Source organism: Malaclemys terrapin, chromosome 5 (genome assembly GCF_027887155.1).
Source record: "Malaclemys terrapin pileata isolate rMalTer1 chromosome 5, rMalTer1.hap1, whole genome shotgun sequence".
In the NCBI taxonomy this organism is placed as follows: Eukaryota; Metazoa; Chordata; order Testudines; family Emydidae; genus Malaclemys; species Malaclemys terrapin.
The window spans coordinates 128,693,650-128,709,925 of record NC_071509.1 but is presented as its reverse complement, the minus strand read 5'-3'; the positions used below and the strand labels follow the sequence as shown (position 1 = coordinate 128,709,925).

At 41.7% G+C, this 16,276-nt stretch overlaps 1 protein-coding gene across 2 annotated transcripts in view; it reads right to left on the bottom strand.

The window, feature by feature from the left end:
• The window catches only part of ANTXR2 (ANTXR cell adhesion molecule 2), a 176,099-nt gene extending 169,967 nt beyond the window's left edge, over window positions 1-6,132 (bottom strand). For both annotated transcript variants that reach the window (XM_054029912.1, XM_054029913.1), the window contains exons 1-2: window positions 5,603-6,132; window positions 2,252-2,323 (exon numbers count right to left, since the gene is read on the bottom strand). In XM_054029912.1, coding sequence (XP_053885887.1) covers window positions 2,252-2,323; window positions 5,603-5,751 — 221 coding nt within the window. In that variant the 5' untranslated portion in view covers window positions 5,752-6,132. The remainder of the gene's footprint in view (window positions 1-2,251; window positions 2,324-5,602) is intronic.
• Between the last annotated feature and the right edge of the window lie 10,144 nt (window positions 6,133-16,276).

The following is a 16,276-nucleotide window of genomic DNA, read 5'->3' as shown; positions in this document are numbered from 1 at the left end:
TTCCAGGTCTGAATTTGGCTATTTCATTTAAAACCAAGTTTAATTATCTGCAGTTTCTCAATGAGCAGGTTCCAATGTTCTTCAAAGATATTTGTAATAGATAAAAGCAACTCTCTCAAAAGGATTATTGTGCAAATGTATGCCATAATCAGCAATATGACCTAAACACATATTTAGTAAGGGAGCAATCTTTTCCCTTGATGTAGATTCTTAACTCCTCTCATGTTAAGAGGAATTATACAACAGACATCAGTTGAAGACTAGTCCCCCCCCAAGACTGATTGATGCTTTTGATGGCCAAGACAGTGACATTTGTAAAATGGGTTCTAACAGCACCTCAACTCTCCTTTTTGAAATCATAACATTTTAATTTCTAAATGTATCAGAGAAATATACACTGAAAATTATTATAAGATTCATAATATTTGTGTGGCTATGTGAATGTATTAGGTTAACATTAATAAGGATAAACATCAGTATAATTTGAATTATTATATTTTAGTTCATGTGTGTTAATTTTTAAAACTTTTTGTCTGATCATAAGTATCAGAGAAATTATAATGTGAATATGTGACAGATCTGCAGCATGTTACTTTGATTTAAGGCACTGTCCTAGTCCTTCCACTGAGGTTTTACCTGAGAAAAGACAAAAAGTCCATTTAGTTGTCACAAGCAGTTGTCAAAGAGACAACACAATGCTTTCAGTCTGAAATACTTTGGATAACATAAGCAGCTAATGAAGATCACAAGAGGGATCTTTTCATTTGAAATGTGAGTCCTTTGAGTTACCTCAGAGTTATGAATGGATTTGACTATCTGAATTGGTCATTAAGAAATACATAAAATATCCTCTTCATCAAACATCTTTATTTCATTTCACTATCCGAGCATTCAGACTCTAGAGTGATGTGTGGGGGCAATATACCTACATACATACACAGTCATAGGCATGTAACACAGGAAATAAATGTGTGATATTACTGCTGCAGGCCTACATCCTGCCAACCAATCAAAATGGAAAGCAGATGTACAGCTCACACTGGTATCATCGAATTTTTAGAATGACCCTGTTCAGTGTTTTCACTGCATGCTGAACTGAACAGCCTCAGACAACTACTAAACAATTCTCTGCTGTTCTTTCCACAACTAATATTTTTAAATTAAAAAAGGGGGGGGGGGTCTGATTGTCATGTATAATAAGGGCACTATATACTACTCAGGCAGCATAAAAGAGCCTTAATATGGGTGTAAGTCATTTAGAAAATCAGGCTCATACATTCTGTGTTCTTCAGCTGATCGTGCCAGACCAACACTCTAATCCAGCTGTTGCAAAAGGGAGTGTCACTTGGCTGCAGAAGAGGATGCACCAGTGGCTTTGTAATGAACAAATACACCCTTTTTTCACCACTAACTGAAAGGAAGAATGGCCAAAGCCTCTTCAGAGTCTCTCAAACTTTCAACTTTGTCACCCAGGCTTCTTTTACATACAATTTGACCTTAGCAAGATGGATGGAAGCAATATTTAATTATGCAACCCTTATTCATGTCCTCTTCATTAGCTGGCCAAGCTTACAATTGCCTACTGTATTTCATTTTCCACAGGAAAAAATTAACTCCCATAACATCCTGTATTCTGTGGGTGGTTTTTTTTTTTTTTTAAGGAAGGTGTTTCATTACACTAATTCTTAATTTAAACAAAAATATAACAAGCCAAATTGTAACAGCAACATTTGTCAGAGGGGAAGAATTGTTGTTTATAAATAAAGTTGGTTGCATATATACAATGCATGTATTAAACTGGCGCAAACTTTAAACACATGCCTGCACTTGAGAAGCAAAAGCGTTCCCTTACTTTTAGGCTGGATCACATATTCACTTTACATTTCCTGATCTCTTTATCGTGACCTCTAAAATTAGGATAATGCTAAACAATAGATGCAAAGAAATAATATATCAGAATCCACTGATGTTGTTTCTGGGAGAAGCAATGTTAAAAAAAAATAATCAAATCAAATACCGGATCAAATTAAGAATCTAATATTTAAAGATCCTTCCAGATTAACATTTTACTAAGTTGCAAACATGGTGACATCATAAAGTGAGAGTTTATTGTCCAGTTTATCTGAATACTAGAGTTCAAATGCTTTATATGCTTATGAAAGGTTTACAGCCGATAACCTTCCAGAAGGATTTCTTTTGTAACATACCCCAATATCAATTAAAAGCAGAAGCTACCAAAGGGAAAACATACCTCACAAATCTGTCTGTGAGTTGTTTTACAAAATCATAGATCTCAACCCAGTTCTGTGCTACACTCCCAGATCTGAAAAGAAAAGAAAACAAAACAGATGAGTATGTTTTAGTTCAGGGAAAGCAGACAATAAAGATTACAACTTAAATACTTCCATCCATTTAATTTTTTCAGGGGGAGGGAGGCAGGAATAGGTATTGCCAAAATACATTACTACATTATTTCAAATGATCTCCAGCAGGTTCATGGTAGTTCTGCCACATCATCTTCCTGTGACAATTTGTCAATCTACTGCATAGCATGATGCATTTAGCATACAGCACAATACAGGAAGCTGCACGTCAGTTTTGCAATAATGTGCTTCTCTGTGATTCCCAGGTCCACAGATTAAAACAGAGACACGTTCACTCTCGCAAATTGAGGGCCTTTCTACCTTACCACTATGGTATGCCTGCGGCACACTATGAACAAACTTTATCCCCCCACAAAAGGGATTGGCAGGAGATGCAGTTAACTAGAGCTGGTCCAAAAAAAAAAAAATAGTTTATGGCACAGTTCTCTGTCAGAAAACACAGTTACCGGGAGTTAAAAATCAAAACATTTTGTGGGAATGTGTCAGTTTCAATTAAATTTTCAATGGGAAAAGTTGAAATGATTCACTTTGATTTTCTCATTTTGTTTTGATAACCATTATTATTTATGTTACTATAGCGCTTAGTGATGGACCAGGCCCCTTGTGCTGGGCACTGGACAAACAGAACAAAAAGGCTTCTCCCTGTCCCAGAGAACTTACAACGTTGAGATGTTTCAATACAGTAAAAATGTTTCATTTTGACTTTATTGTTTCATTTCTTTTACACGGTTATCACTTCACTTCTCTCACACATGTCAACTCCTTTTCCCAGGTAGGTCAGAGGAGCACTTTCTTTGCCACTTCCTCCAGTCCCTGGCACAAGTTGATAGGTCTTGGAGTTCCAGTCGTTTTCTCTTCAAACTTCTCTTGACAGAGTCTTTTCATCCCATCCTTGGTCTTCCACATCCTTTCTTGCTGTCTTCATCCTCCCGCGCTCTGCTGGTCCTCATTCTCCCATTCTTATCACATGTCCAGCCCACCTCAACCTTGCACTCTCCAGCCTATTGATCACTGAGAATCCCAAATGCATCTTCCCTCTCATTTCTTCCATGCACACTCCATCTACCCTCCGCGTGCCTGCCATTCTCCTCAGTATATTATTTTCTACTACCTGTATCTTCTTATCTTCCATTTCTGTAAGGGCCACTGTTTCCCAACCAAACACATGTGGCACGCACTTTTCCATTGTTTGTTACTCAGTTGTCAGTTCTACAGTATTCCTGCCGCCCATGCACATTGGATTCCTCTTTTCAGTTCTCCAGATCTCTCTTTAATGGCACTAAATGTACTTCCCCCAAGTAGACAAATTCTTTCTTATGATTCAGCTTCTCTCCCAAATTAATATAATATAAATAATAGGGATAGCTCAGTGGTTTGAGCACTGGCCTACTAAACCCAGTGTTGTGAGTTCAATCCTTGAGGGGGCCATCTGGGGCAAAATCAATACTTGGTCCTGCTAGTAAAGGCAGGGGGCTGGACTCGATGACTTTTCAAGGTCCCTTCCAGTTCTATGAGATAGGTATATCTCTCCCGAAACGTCAATCGACGGGTCTTCTTCCTCTTTCTCTACTTGAATAATTTCTGACTGTTTTGTGTTTAATTTCAAACCATGATCTTCAAACACAGATGCTTTTATATGGTATTAAAATATTAATTCAATATTATATTTGTGTGTGGTATTTAATATTGTATTATATTGTAATGTTTTGACATTATTGAAACAAAAAATGTTTACTTTATAAAATGAAGTATTTTGACATTATTGAAATGGAACATTTCAATGGCTCTGAATCAAATTTTTTCAGAATTTTTATTTTGTGGGAAATTTTGGCTTTTTATTCTAGTTTGGACTGAAAACAAATGTTAGAATATCAGAATTTTCCAAGGAACAGACATTCCATTCTTTGATCAGCTCTACAGATAGCCCAGTAAGGGCTCAGTCTCTCTTGGTAAAAGAGAATCCTCCTCTCTTTCACAGAAGGCCACAAGGCAGATATCCTCATCGCCTTCCAGCACAGGGAAATTCAAACCTCCAAAGACAATGCCAAACTGAATTAATTAACCATCTACAGCCACTTCCCCAGGCACCCTGTAGTAATCTCAAGAGAACCAAACACAGAACCCCTCTTTCACCACATTTTGCTATGACCCACTGACACACAATATGGAACATAACCTCACCAAACACCCGTTCACCCACACAGAGACACAACACCACTCACACATCTCACCTACAACAACCCACAGACACAAACTATGCCTAACAACACGATCCCAAGCAGATACATACACACAAACCCCGCTTACGCTCCAAACACAGATACAACCCCAACATCTCACCTATACTCCACACACAGAGGCAGGCAAAAACCCAACCTCTACATGCACACCCCAACTACACCCCCCATACAGACACACACACACACCCCAACTACACCTCCATACGGATACCCACACCCCAGACAGACAGACACACACCAACCGCAAAGAGACTTCCACCGACCATCTATATCCCACACGGCTACAACCCCACCATCCCATCTATTCTCCACACACACAGCCCAAACCCAACCTCCACATCATCACCCCACCTAAACTCACACAACACGCCCTACAAAGAGAGACCCCCCCACTACACCTCCATAAAGAGACACATGCCCCGATTACACCCCCATACAGAGACACACACCACCTACATCCTCATAGAGAGACATCCCATGTAGCCACAAGCCTTCCAACTACACCCATACAGACACCCACACCCTACCTACATACACACCAACTACACCCCCATGCAGACACACACACACCCCTCTCCCCTACACCAATAGGTGCTGAAATTAGGGGTACTCGGGGTGCAGCAGCACCCCCTGGCTTGAAGTGATTTCATCATATCCAGGATTTACAGATTGGTTCAGTAGCTCTCAGTATCCCCACTATGCAATTTGTCCCAGAACCCCAACCAAGAAAGACACACACACACACCCATGCAGAGACACACACACCAATGCATACCTACACCCCCACTCAGACTCCCCCATGCAGAGACGCACACCTACACCAATACACACCTACACCCCCACGTGCGCGCACACACACACAAAGCCCAACGTAGACACCCATACACCCCCCCACACACACCCCTACACCCCCACGCACTCTCCCCAGACCCAGTGCCGGGGGGGGGCGCCCGGCCGCCCCCCGCGGGGCCCACTCACTTGTCCAGCACGAAGTACAAGTCGAAGGCGCCGTGGCAGGAAGGCTCCTCCTGGGCTCGAACCGCCGCCGCCGCCAGCAGCAACAGCAGCCACCAGAGCAGCCGCGGGGCCGCCCGGCGGGGCCCCGTCCTGTCCCCGCTCGGCCCCATCGCCCGGCGCAGCGCAGCTGGGTCCGGCCGCGGCAGGCAGCGAGGGGCGCGCCGCGGACAAAGGGAGTTGCAGAAAACTCTTGGCGGAGGCAGGATCCCTCTGCGCTCGGCTCGGCTCGGCAGCGTTCCTGGCCACACGCTCCCGCAATGGCGACCCCACGCCGGAGTCAGAGCGAAGCGCCTCCCCACAACAAACCGCGCTGAAACTTTTCGGGGGTGGTTTTTTTTTTTAGGCAACAGCCGCCTTTTGTGGCCTCAGGATGTGACTCATGTGCACTAGCGCTGGTCCCGTTCGCTCCTCACCCCCCAGGGCAGTGATCACCTCGGAAGAAAGGAAGAGAAAACAAAAAACTGCAGCCAACTCCTCCCGGAGTGTCTCTTTGAAAGGGGTGGGGAGAGAGGGTGACCGAGCCTCTCTCTCTCACACACACACACACGCATGTACTTACAAGGGAGTAATTCCAGGACCATCCCAGAGGCGCCTGGCTTTGATTCAGTTGCCAGATTTCAAAAATATATAAAACCACGGACTGCAAAAAAAAAAAAAAAAAGAGTTTGACTCTGCTTTTATCAGTCACATCAGGCTGAAACTTGACCTCACAAGAGCCCAAAGTCAGGGGTTGGTTTACTTGGTTTTCTTTTGAAAGCGGTGCCATAAATAAAGCAGAAGCCTGACAAAAGTCGGGTTTTTTCCACCCCTCAGAGAACAATTTTTTCTAAAGGCTCCATCCTGCTAGGTGCTGAGCACTGTGGCCCTGATCCTGCAAAGCATTTAAACCAGTGTTCAAATTGAAGCAAGGGAGTGCTTAAGTACCTGGCTAGGGCAGGTCCTGGAATGGACAGTACCTTCCAAGACCCAGGCCTAAAAGCAGAGCTTAACTGTAATGGGAACTGCAGTTGGTAAGTGGCACTGCACAGAAACGATCTGGGGTTTTCAGTGCAATTTCATGCTGTCAAAAATTCAAATCAAGAGTGCAACAGTTGGAGATTTATTTATTTATTTTTATTTCTGTTCTAATAACAAAGGGCATCTATTATAATAACAAGGCTTTGGACACTCCTGACATTCATTTTGAACAAAACACTAGAGGAGTTGACAAGCCCACGCATTCAAAAATCATGGAGGAGTTGTTTTTCTAAACTGATTTTCTTTTTCTTTTTGGCTTCTGAGCCTGTAGGATTCACATTTTCAAATTCTTCTCTGCAGCCATGAGGCTAAGGAACTTATTTTTCAAAAATGAAAGGCAAGATTATCCTGTTCTGCAATGACTAAAGGAGAGAATACCATGAGACCCATGCTAAAATTGCAGGAGAAGGCAATACTAGTTATATTTTGGAAATATTTTAAACCCATGCTAATTATGAAACCTCTAATTAAAAGAAAACCTTGTTTTTTTCAGGCATTTTAAAATAGTGTTGCCTTTTAGAAGGGTAGAAATTACATTCATGGAAGGGATGGTGTCCTGGCAGCACAAGATCTAAGCCCATTCAGCAAAAAGACTCATGACTTTAAATAACGTATCAGAGCTACTTGCCAAGATCAGATTTAACTAGTGCAAGACTGGAATTCCACAATGCAAGGAGTTCCACAGGTTGACCTTGCGCAGTGTGAAGAAGACAGTCAACCTGTGGAACTCATTGCTTGAGGAGGTTGTGAAGGCTAGGACTATAACAGGGTTTAAAAGAGAACTAGATAAATTCATGGAGGTTAAGTCCATTAATGGCTATTAACCAGGATGGGTAAGGAATGGTGTCTCTAACCTCTGTTTGTCAGAGGGTGGAGATGGATGGCAGGAGAGAGATCACTTGATCATTACCTGTTAGGTTCACTCCCTCTGGGGCACCTGGCATAGACCACTGTCGACAGACAGGTTTCAGAGTAGCAGCCGTGTTAGTCTGTATCCGCAAAAAGAACAGGAGTACTTGTGGCACCTTTGAGACTAACAAATTTATTAGAGCATAAGCTTTTGTGGGCTACTGCCCACTTCTTTGGATCCGAAACAGTTTCAATCTACTCTAGCTAATGTGTAGTTGAAATAACAAAGTAATTAAAAATTTAAAAAGTAGATGGACCTTGCACTGCTAAATGCGGAACAAACATTTGGTTTGGACCATAAGCTAAAAGATTCAGAGCAAACATGAAGTATTGTAAAAAGCATCATTTTGTACCACAAGAATGTTACCTTTTAGATTTTTCCATCTGGGGTTTCAGAGTTTTACAGAAGTTCAAACATGATTAATAATCCTAAAATATCATCTAAAGGCTATCATGCATACATTACATGTGAGTTACTAAGTGTAACTGGATGGAAAATTCTGTGCATGTGACAATACCAAATCACAAGTAGGATTGTGTAAATCAAAGTTATTGCAAAAGTTAAAAATAAATTAATCTAACCACTATTTTTTGTTTCATTTTTGTGAGATTCTGCCACAGCCCCTTATGACCACTAAGCCTAAGGGGTCAAAAAATTACAACTTCCATTTTCTCGGGAACACCACTGCCTTAATGCATCTCCAAATTCATTTTAACTGACTTGTTTTAATGCAGGAAGGAGGCCAAATTCAACCATGGTGCATGCAGATGCAATGCTGCTGACGTCAATGAAGTCGTACAGGTTTACTACATTAAATCTAGCCCTGCTGTAGACTTAGGGTACGTCTATACTTACCTCCGGGTCTGGCGGTAAGCAATCGATCTTCTGGGTTCGATTTATCGCGTCTTGTCTAGATCCCGCAAGTGCTCCCCATCGACGCCGGTACTCCTGCTCCGCGAGAGGAGTACGCGGAGTCGATGGGGAGGCCTGCCTGCCACATCTGGACCTGCGGTAAGTTCAAACTAAGGTACTTCGACTTCAGCTACATTATTCACGTAGCTGAAGTTGCTTATCTTAGTTCGAAGTGGGGGGTTAGTGTGGACCAGACCTAAAAGGGGCTGATCCCAAACCCATTCACCTCTGTGGCCCTTAGATGAGACCCAAAATTAGGATTCCCTCTTAAAATATTAAATTATGGTTTCCCAACAAAGCATGGTCACTATAATACTGATTTTTAATACCATATTTGCTATAACTGCTTAATAAACTGACCAAAATCCCATCTTCAGTTTAAATTCCATATACAAGAATATTCAGTCAATAAGCTATACTGTGCAGCTGTAGAAGAATATAGTACACCTCAATGGTAATATATGATGGAAGACCAAAGCCCAATGATTTTAACCACCTGACAATTGCTCTGAAATGAATGGCCTGCTGGAGAATGTCAGATGTTATTTGGGAGCAGTTTACCACACTAATTTTGTTTCCATCCATTGTCAAATAAGTCATTTGTGAATAAACCTCTGTCTTCGATGAACCGTACTCTGTAGTGCCTTGTGGCTATTATGAAATTGAATTTGTATGGAACATTTGTATACACTGGGAAGTATACATATTGATAGGACATTACTGGTGATCTAAAAGCTCCGTTTGTTCCCAAGATCCTAAAACATTTAACACTTAAAATATTTGATGCTTGAATTTCTAAGCCTGACCCTTTTGTTTCCATTTCTATGATATTTGTTCCATTTGGGTTTTCAGGAGGCTTTCATTTGTCTCTAGGCTACAATTACTAGTCCAGAATTAGTAATATCACCTAATTTCCCCATTATAATCCATCTTCACCTGTAACTTTTCCCTGTGGTGTTTTATACTTTCCATCCTTTAAAACTCAAAAGATTCTCTTTGATTAAGAACCACTGGAGGAAATTCTGGCTTAATTTGAACCCATGTAACACCATTGCCTTCAATGGGACTAGGGAGGTCTCAATGGTGGCAGATTTTAACCCATGATTTGCATTTAATTGTATTTATCTCTTATACAGCACTTTTCAGCTGTAGGTCGCAAAGCACTTTACAAAGAGAGAGAGGTATGGTTATGTTCATTTCACAGATGGAGAAACTGAAGCACAAGGCAGTTAAATGACCCAGTAGATCAGGGGCAGAGCCAGGAATAGAACCAGGATAGGAATTCTTCCCTCTGCTACTGCCCTGCTATACAAGGGCTATAGAAACCTCATAGTTGGCTATGCTCTTAACACAGAGTGCCCTATACTGGACCCCTTGCAAGCCCTGCTGTGGCTGTTCCAGGTTGCAGAGCTGTCCACAGAGAGCCCAGGCAGGGTTGCTGGAATTTAAAGCTGTTTCAGCCCCAGATCAACCCAAGATGCCAAAGCCAAAAATGTGGCTTAAAGCGCTGCCTCCACCTAGGCTGATCTTGTGTGTGCTGTGCTACGATAGACACAGCATACAACCTCACACCCAGGTTTCCCGGCAACCAGGCCAATGTCCTAGCTGCTATACCACAGGGCCACCCTTAAGATAAATAGACTTTCATCCTAGCCTGCGAAACATTGTACATCTTTGGTTCAAGAACAATTGCGTATTGTTTGTAATCCTGAAAAATGTTCAAAGAAAAAAACCCCCTCATCTTTTACACCTCTCTCTCATAAGTCTAGATGTGGCTTTACAAAAGGGCTGCTTACTGCACACTTTCACAATGGGACCTCCGGTGTGCTGTGTGCATAAACACGGAGATGGAACTCAAGAGAATCCTGACATCATGAGTCTTTAGATAAATGTCACTGAGGTGTATTTGAGATAAATATACTGTATTATCAATGGATATTTTTATCTTCCTTGAATCTTTGGTCTTTTAATTAACATCTTTCTTGTTCATACAGGGTAAAATACAAAAAGAATCACACCAACCATAAGCTGGCAAAGTGGATGTCTTTAACATCCATCATTTCCTTGACACTTCTAACACAACCGTTTCCCCCACTGAACTGATAGTCAAAACAGTGGGACTTCACACAGAATTTTAAACTGTGTTCTTGTTGGGGATCACAACACAATTCCACTCTTGTGAGATCAGACAAATAAGATGGCATCAGGGAAAACAGAAATTATGAACTACAGATATTTTAACAAATGTTATTTCTTATTAAAAGAGCGAGTTTTGCAAGTTATTATCACCATTCCTTGTATGTCATTATATGGCATAGGTCAATATCAAAACTAGCCCTGAAAAATACGTACCAACATTATGAAGTGCCTGTATCAGACAGGAATTAAAAAATAGAATAATGAAAAATAGTATTATATATTATATATAGACACACACACACACACACTCTGGGCCCAGTCCTGCCATACTCATATACCCTAAACTGCCATTGACTTAAAAAGGGTTTGAGTTGCACAAGTATTATAGAATAGAGCCTTAGTATCACAATACCCTCTTCCCATAAACATGCACAACTCCCATTGACTTCAGAAGTAGATCCAAGAGCCACTAGCAACCTATCAGAGCCCATTAAAAAATAAAGATAGTGCTAATTGGCCCAATCATGGCCCCCTGAATCCAGGCATGGAGCGACCCCTCCCCAAGTTGACCTGTCTCCACTGCTGTTGCTGGCCCCACAAAGGATCTTCCATGTGTAGCCAACGGGGCAGCGCTGAAGCCCAGTGGAATGCACACAAACACACACAATCCCATCTCAATTCCACGGGAATGACAGTATACCTGCTGGAGCCACGGTGGGGAAGGACCACCTGGCATGAAGGCAACAAGGCTTACTGCTGATCCCTCAGGATTGGTGTGGATCTTGCAGGGTCTGCATAGATCGCAGGACCAGACATGCAGCCTGTTGCACAGAAGAAAGTAAATCCCCCTCCTCTTAAACAATAAGGGACAGCACTGCATGAAGGCAGCCTGATGGTGATTTCCCCCTCTTTAGTCTCCTCCCTCAGGATCCGCCGCATAAAGTTTATAGGGCTTTTGAGCTAGCCAGACAAAGAGCAAATAAACTCTATTGCTCATTTCCCATAGACACACAAGAACATTAAAAAGGATTAAGGAATGACTAACCTATGCTTTATCAAATAACCAACAAAACTAAGACAAGTTTTAGATAAGCAGGGATGCTTATCTGCTTTATAATCAATTCAATTTAAGAAACGCTGAGACAAGGCTGGCCTTTGTCTTTCCAGCTGCATTATGAACTAGCATTTGATGTACCAGAGGACGAGTGTCAATGCTGAAAAACCAGTCGTTAGTACTATAGAACCCAGCCTGGAGCCCCAGGAATTTTGGTCTGGCCTGTAGTATATCTGTCATATTATCCAGTCTGCCAGGAAACCTTATTTCAAATGCATTTGACTATCCATATTTTTATACTGACTTTGCCTGCCAAGTGAATATTTATTAAACCCATGCTGTTTTCTTGTTTCCAAGTGTGGGAATTCCTTTTTACTCTTTTGCTGAAGTGGCAGATGAGTCAAACAAGTTTTGTTGAAGTGGTTAGATGACATAAAGATGACCACTTAAGTACATAAGAAAAGCATATGGCTGGTTAGTTTACAAACAAGAAAAACACAGGGTTATTCTTCTGGTTCTTTTTACAGCCCACACAATGACCAGCAACTTCTTTTTTAGTTCCCAGAATTTATTAAAAAAGTCCCCCCCCCCTTCTAGAAATTACCTAGAAGTTCACAAATATATTCATGCTTTCAAAGTTAAATTTATCTATCTCTTGGAATACCATACTGTTCCATGCAATTGAAGTAAATGTTGCTGGCCTCACTGGCTTTTAACACATAGTCATCACAGTAAATATATGTGTGGGGCCAAATTCAGGAGTGGTACAAAAGATGATGTAAGGTATACTTCCTTATAGGGACCTATACCCAGTTTACTGAAGACTCAATGAGTCTTAAGTTGTGCAACTTACAAGCCCAGGAGCTTGAAAAAGGTACATGTTAAAGTGAAGAAGGCGGATGGTTAAGGTATTTGACTGAAACTCAGGGCCTAGTTCTGCCACAGACTTCATGTGTGACCTTGGACAAGTCACTCAGTCTCTTTGTGCCTTGGTTCCACATCTGTAAAATGGGGATAATACTACTTCCTTTCCCCCCACCCTCTTATCTATTGAGAATGTAAACCCTTTGGACTTTCTCTTACTGTTTGTAGAGAGCCTATCACAATGGAGCCCTGATGTCTGTTGTGCCTTCAAGCATAAACAAATAAATAACTGTAATAAATAATAAATATACACTTTCTTCCTGTTCCTCAACATGTAAATTAAACTCATTTAGACATCAGCAGAGAGATTACAAATTACTCTAAGGGAGCATAAGTGAGTGTAAAAGAACCTTAATTAGTATATGAGATTCCAACTTATACCACCTTCCACATCTCTTCTGAGTATGGCCCCAGGTTATTAAGCACTCAGGGATTTAATCTGAAATTACTGTGATTTAACAAAGCATCTTAAAATGTCATTCTTCCCCTTGGTTCCTTATAGGCAAGATGAAAAGCTTAATCTTTAAAAAAAAAAAATTATGGATGACACTGAAAGACAAATAGAACTGGGGATAGTGTGGGACGATGCTGCCTGCCCTTTACTTCTCAGCCTTGACTCTTGGCCTACGGCACCCCAGCTGTAGTAGTAGGCTTGAGTGGAACTGCAAAGAGATGTGGGTTATTTGGAAATACAAGTGCCCAGTAGGGCCATTCTTATGTTCTTATAACTAGCAAGAGACCACCAAACTGCCAGTTTAATTTCCACTTGTGAGTAGTGAAGGGGTGAAACTCAAAAGGTTTGGAGGTTCCATTCAGATAAGGATCCAAAAATGTGGATGTTTACCTAACCCTTTTTCAAGTATCTAAGCCTTATGAGTGAAAACCTGGTGCTACTGAAATCAGTGGCAAAACTCCCTGACCTAAATATGGGCAGGGTTTCACGCCATATGTCCACACAACAGGGCTGGATATCTTGTGAGAACTGAACTTTTTCAAATCTTCAAAATATTGTGTTTTTTTTAAATCTGGGCAAAGGAGATTGGGGTTCATTGAGGTTTTATCCAGACTTGATTCACTTTTCTCTATTCATGAGCCACTTCTCTCCTGCAATGTGCATTTGCATGTTTCAGAGTCATTCTACTGCCAGGAGAATGGAATAACCACAATCAGCCAAGATGTAGATGAAGCGGTTTGTCAACAAGTGGGGAGAGCATCAGGGACACGCACCAGCTCCTGTCCTTTTCCTGACAGTCCCAGGACCGGGATGAGGTATATCTGTTAGCTAGCGGGGTTTGACAATACAGATTTGAACATTTCTATATAATCACTGCCGCTGATTATAGAGTATGGCCCTGATTCAGCAAGACACTTAAGCACATGAGTAGTTGCATGGAAGGCAATGGGGCTGCTCAAGTGCTTAAAGTTAGGCACATGTTTAATGAATTTAAACACGAATTGAATTGCTGAATGGAGGAAGAAATGATCAGGCATCTTTTTACTTCAGTGCAAATGAATCACATTTTGCCAATGGTAAATTAATAATCTAGAGAAAAGTATTCGTAACAGCTCTTTATTACTGCATGCAGTGGATGTTGTTTGGATCTAGGAGAACAGGGAAACCAATGTTCTTTTAAAATAGGGCTTTTCAAAACGACATTAAGAAAAATAACCCAACAACAGCAGCAAAAGCTTTCAGACGCAAGATTAATGCATAAACAATCACAAGATCAAGATCAAAATTTACCTCACAGGAAGTGGCAAATAGAACCATTTGAAACATCTTTTCTCCTTGTATAACATTTAACACCACAGATAGATACACCTCCCGGAGTTTCCCTGCTAGCACCCACCACCACAATCTGTTACCTAATTTTGATTCTCCCTGGCCCACATCAAACACCTAACTTCCTTTTGGCCCAGAGGGGATGAGTGGTGATAGCTGGCCAGACCTTTGGACAAACAGCACTCTGTGAGAGACTGAAGTGGACATACCCCAAAACTAAAGCAATTAGAGAGAAATATTCATCCCTAATATTAAAGACGCCCCTTACATTTTAACATCCTGAGAGTGTTCATGTGTCCCAATCCTAAGCAAGGACCCATCCTTAGATACCTGTCAACACAACTCAAACGGCTCAGTAGGACACTACTTAACGAGGCAAGACACCCTTTTGTCACAGCTACTAGGGTGGCTCAACAGAGCGGAGTTTAACGTGGTCATGCAAAACCAAGTGAGTGCAAAACAAAATGTTTAATTATAGCATATAAACTAGCCAAGATGTTGGAAGGTTGGCTTTTTGCAATTTGTTTTCCAAGATGACTTTAAATAGTGAGACAACTCACTCTCTGTAGGATACTTAAATAAAGCCAAACGTTTTTTTTGAGGGAAATTTGGCTTCTGAATGAAATCATAATTGTAACTAACTATATACACATGGGCCAGATTCTCCATTCTTCCTGAGCCCTGTTTGGTATGGGAATAGGGCAAGAGGCAGGGGGCTTTCCAACACTTTTGGTCCTTCCCATATACTGGGGCTTCCTGGAGCCTGCTCCTCCCTTGATGTAAGTTAGAGGAGCCTTAGGGCTGCTCAAACCCACGCTGAGCTGCAGCAGTACCTGAGGGGACCATTCTAGCAAGTATAGCCAGAGCCACACACCCCCATTTCCACAGACACAGAAGCTGCAGGGCGTGTGGGGTGGGCATTGGAGAGCTGTTCTAGCAGCTCTATGCTGCCCTTGCGGGGTAGCCACTGGAGGCCAATTCTGCCACATAAAGGACCCCTTTAGCAGCCAAAACAGAACCTGTTTCCAGGCACCTTGTACCGAATACCCGTCTCGTCCCAGCACGGGATATGAGTAACAATGATGAAAGTCAGAGTCTCATCTGCAATGGGAGAACAGAAACTAAGTAAATGGCACGAATTATAAAAGTGTAATAGCTGACAGGATGATTAGTAATAGAAACTTTTTGTTTTTCAGTTATAGATGTTGCCTACGGTTATTCTTTACCAAACCAAAATAAAGAGGGTAGAGTTAAGCAATACAGGAACTTTAAAATAATTATTTGTGCGCATTGCATGTATCATCCAGATAGAAATGATCTGTCTAGACAAAGCTGAGTACTTATGCAAACTCAAAATTCCTCAGTAATCATTCCTTTCAGGAATAATTAAAGTGGTGCCATTGTGTATTGCAGTCTGTACTACTCCTTGAAAATGGGGGCGGGGGGGGGGGGGAGAAGAGATCTTAACTAAAAGCAAGATGTGCACAAGAGAATGCAAATATTAGCAATATTTTTGGACAAGTAGAGAAGCTTCTGAAATCACCCAAACAGAGACCCTGCAGATTTGAAAATTCTGAGCACACTAATATTGTGCTAGGCAGCTATGCTATCCTTATTATATATGGGACCATTGATGGTCAAAATCGGCAAGGGCCACATTATGATAGGTCCTTACAATGTCATATAGAAGCATCAGAAGGCAGAAGGCCCCACTTGTTTTCCTACACGGGCTACCTGCACTGCAGGTCATGACTCACAGCACAGGGGGAAAGCCACTTCAGTGGGGCTGCTACTCTCCACTCTGCACAGGTGAGGTGGGAATGTTTGGGCAGAGGCAGGGAAAGGAAAGAGCCAAGGTGCCAACACCGGTGCTGGCTAGCACAGAGCAGGAAGTAA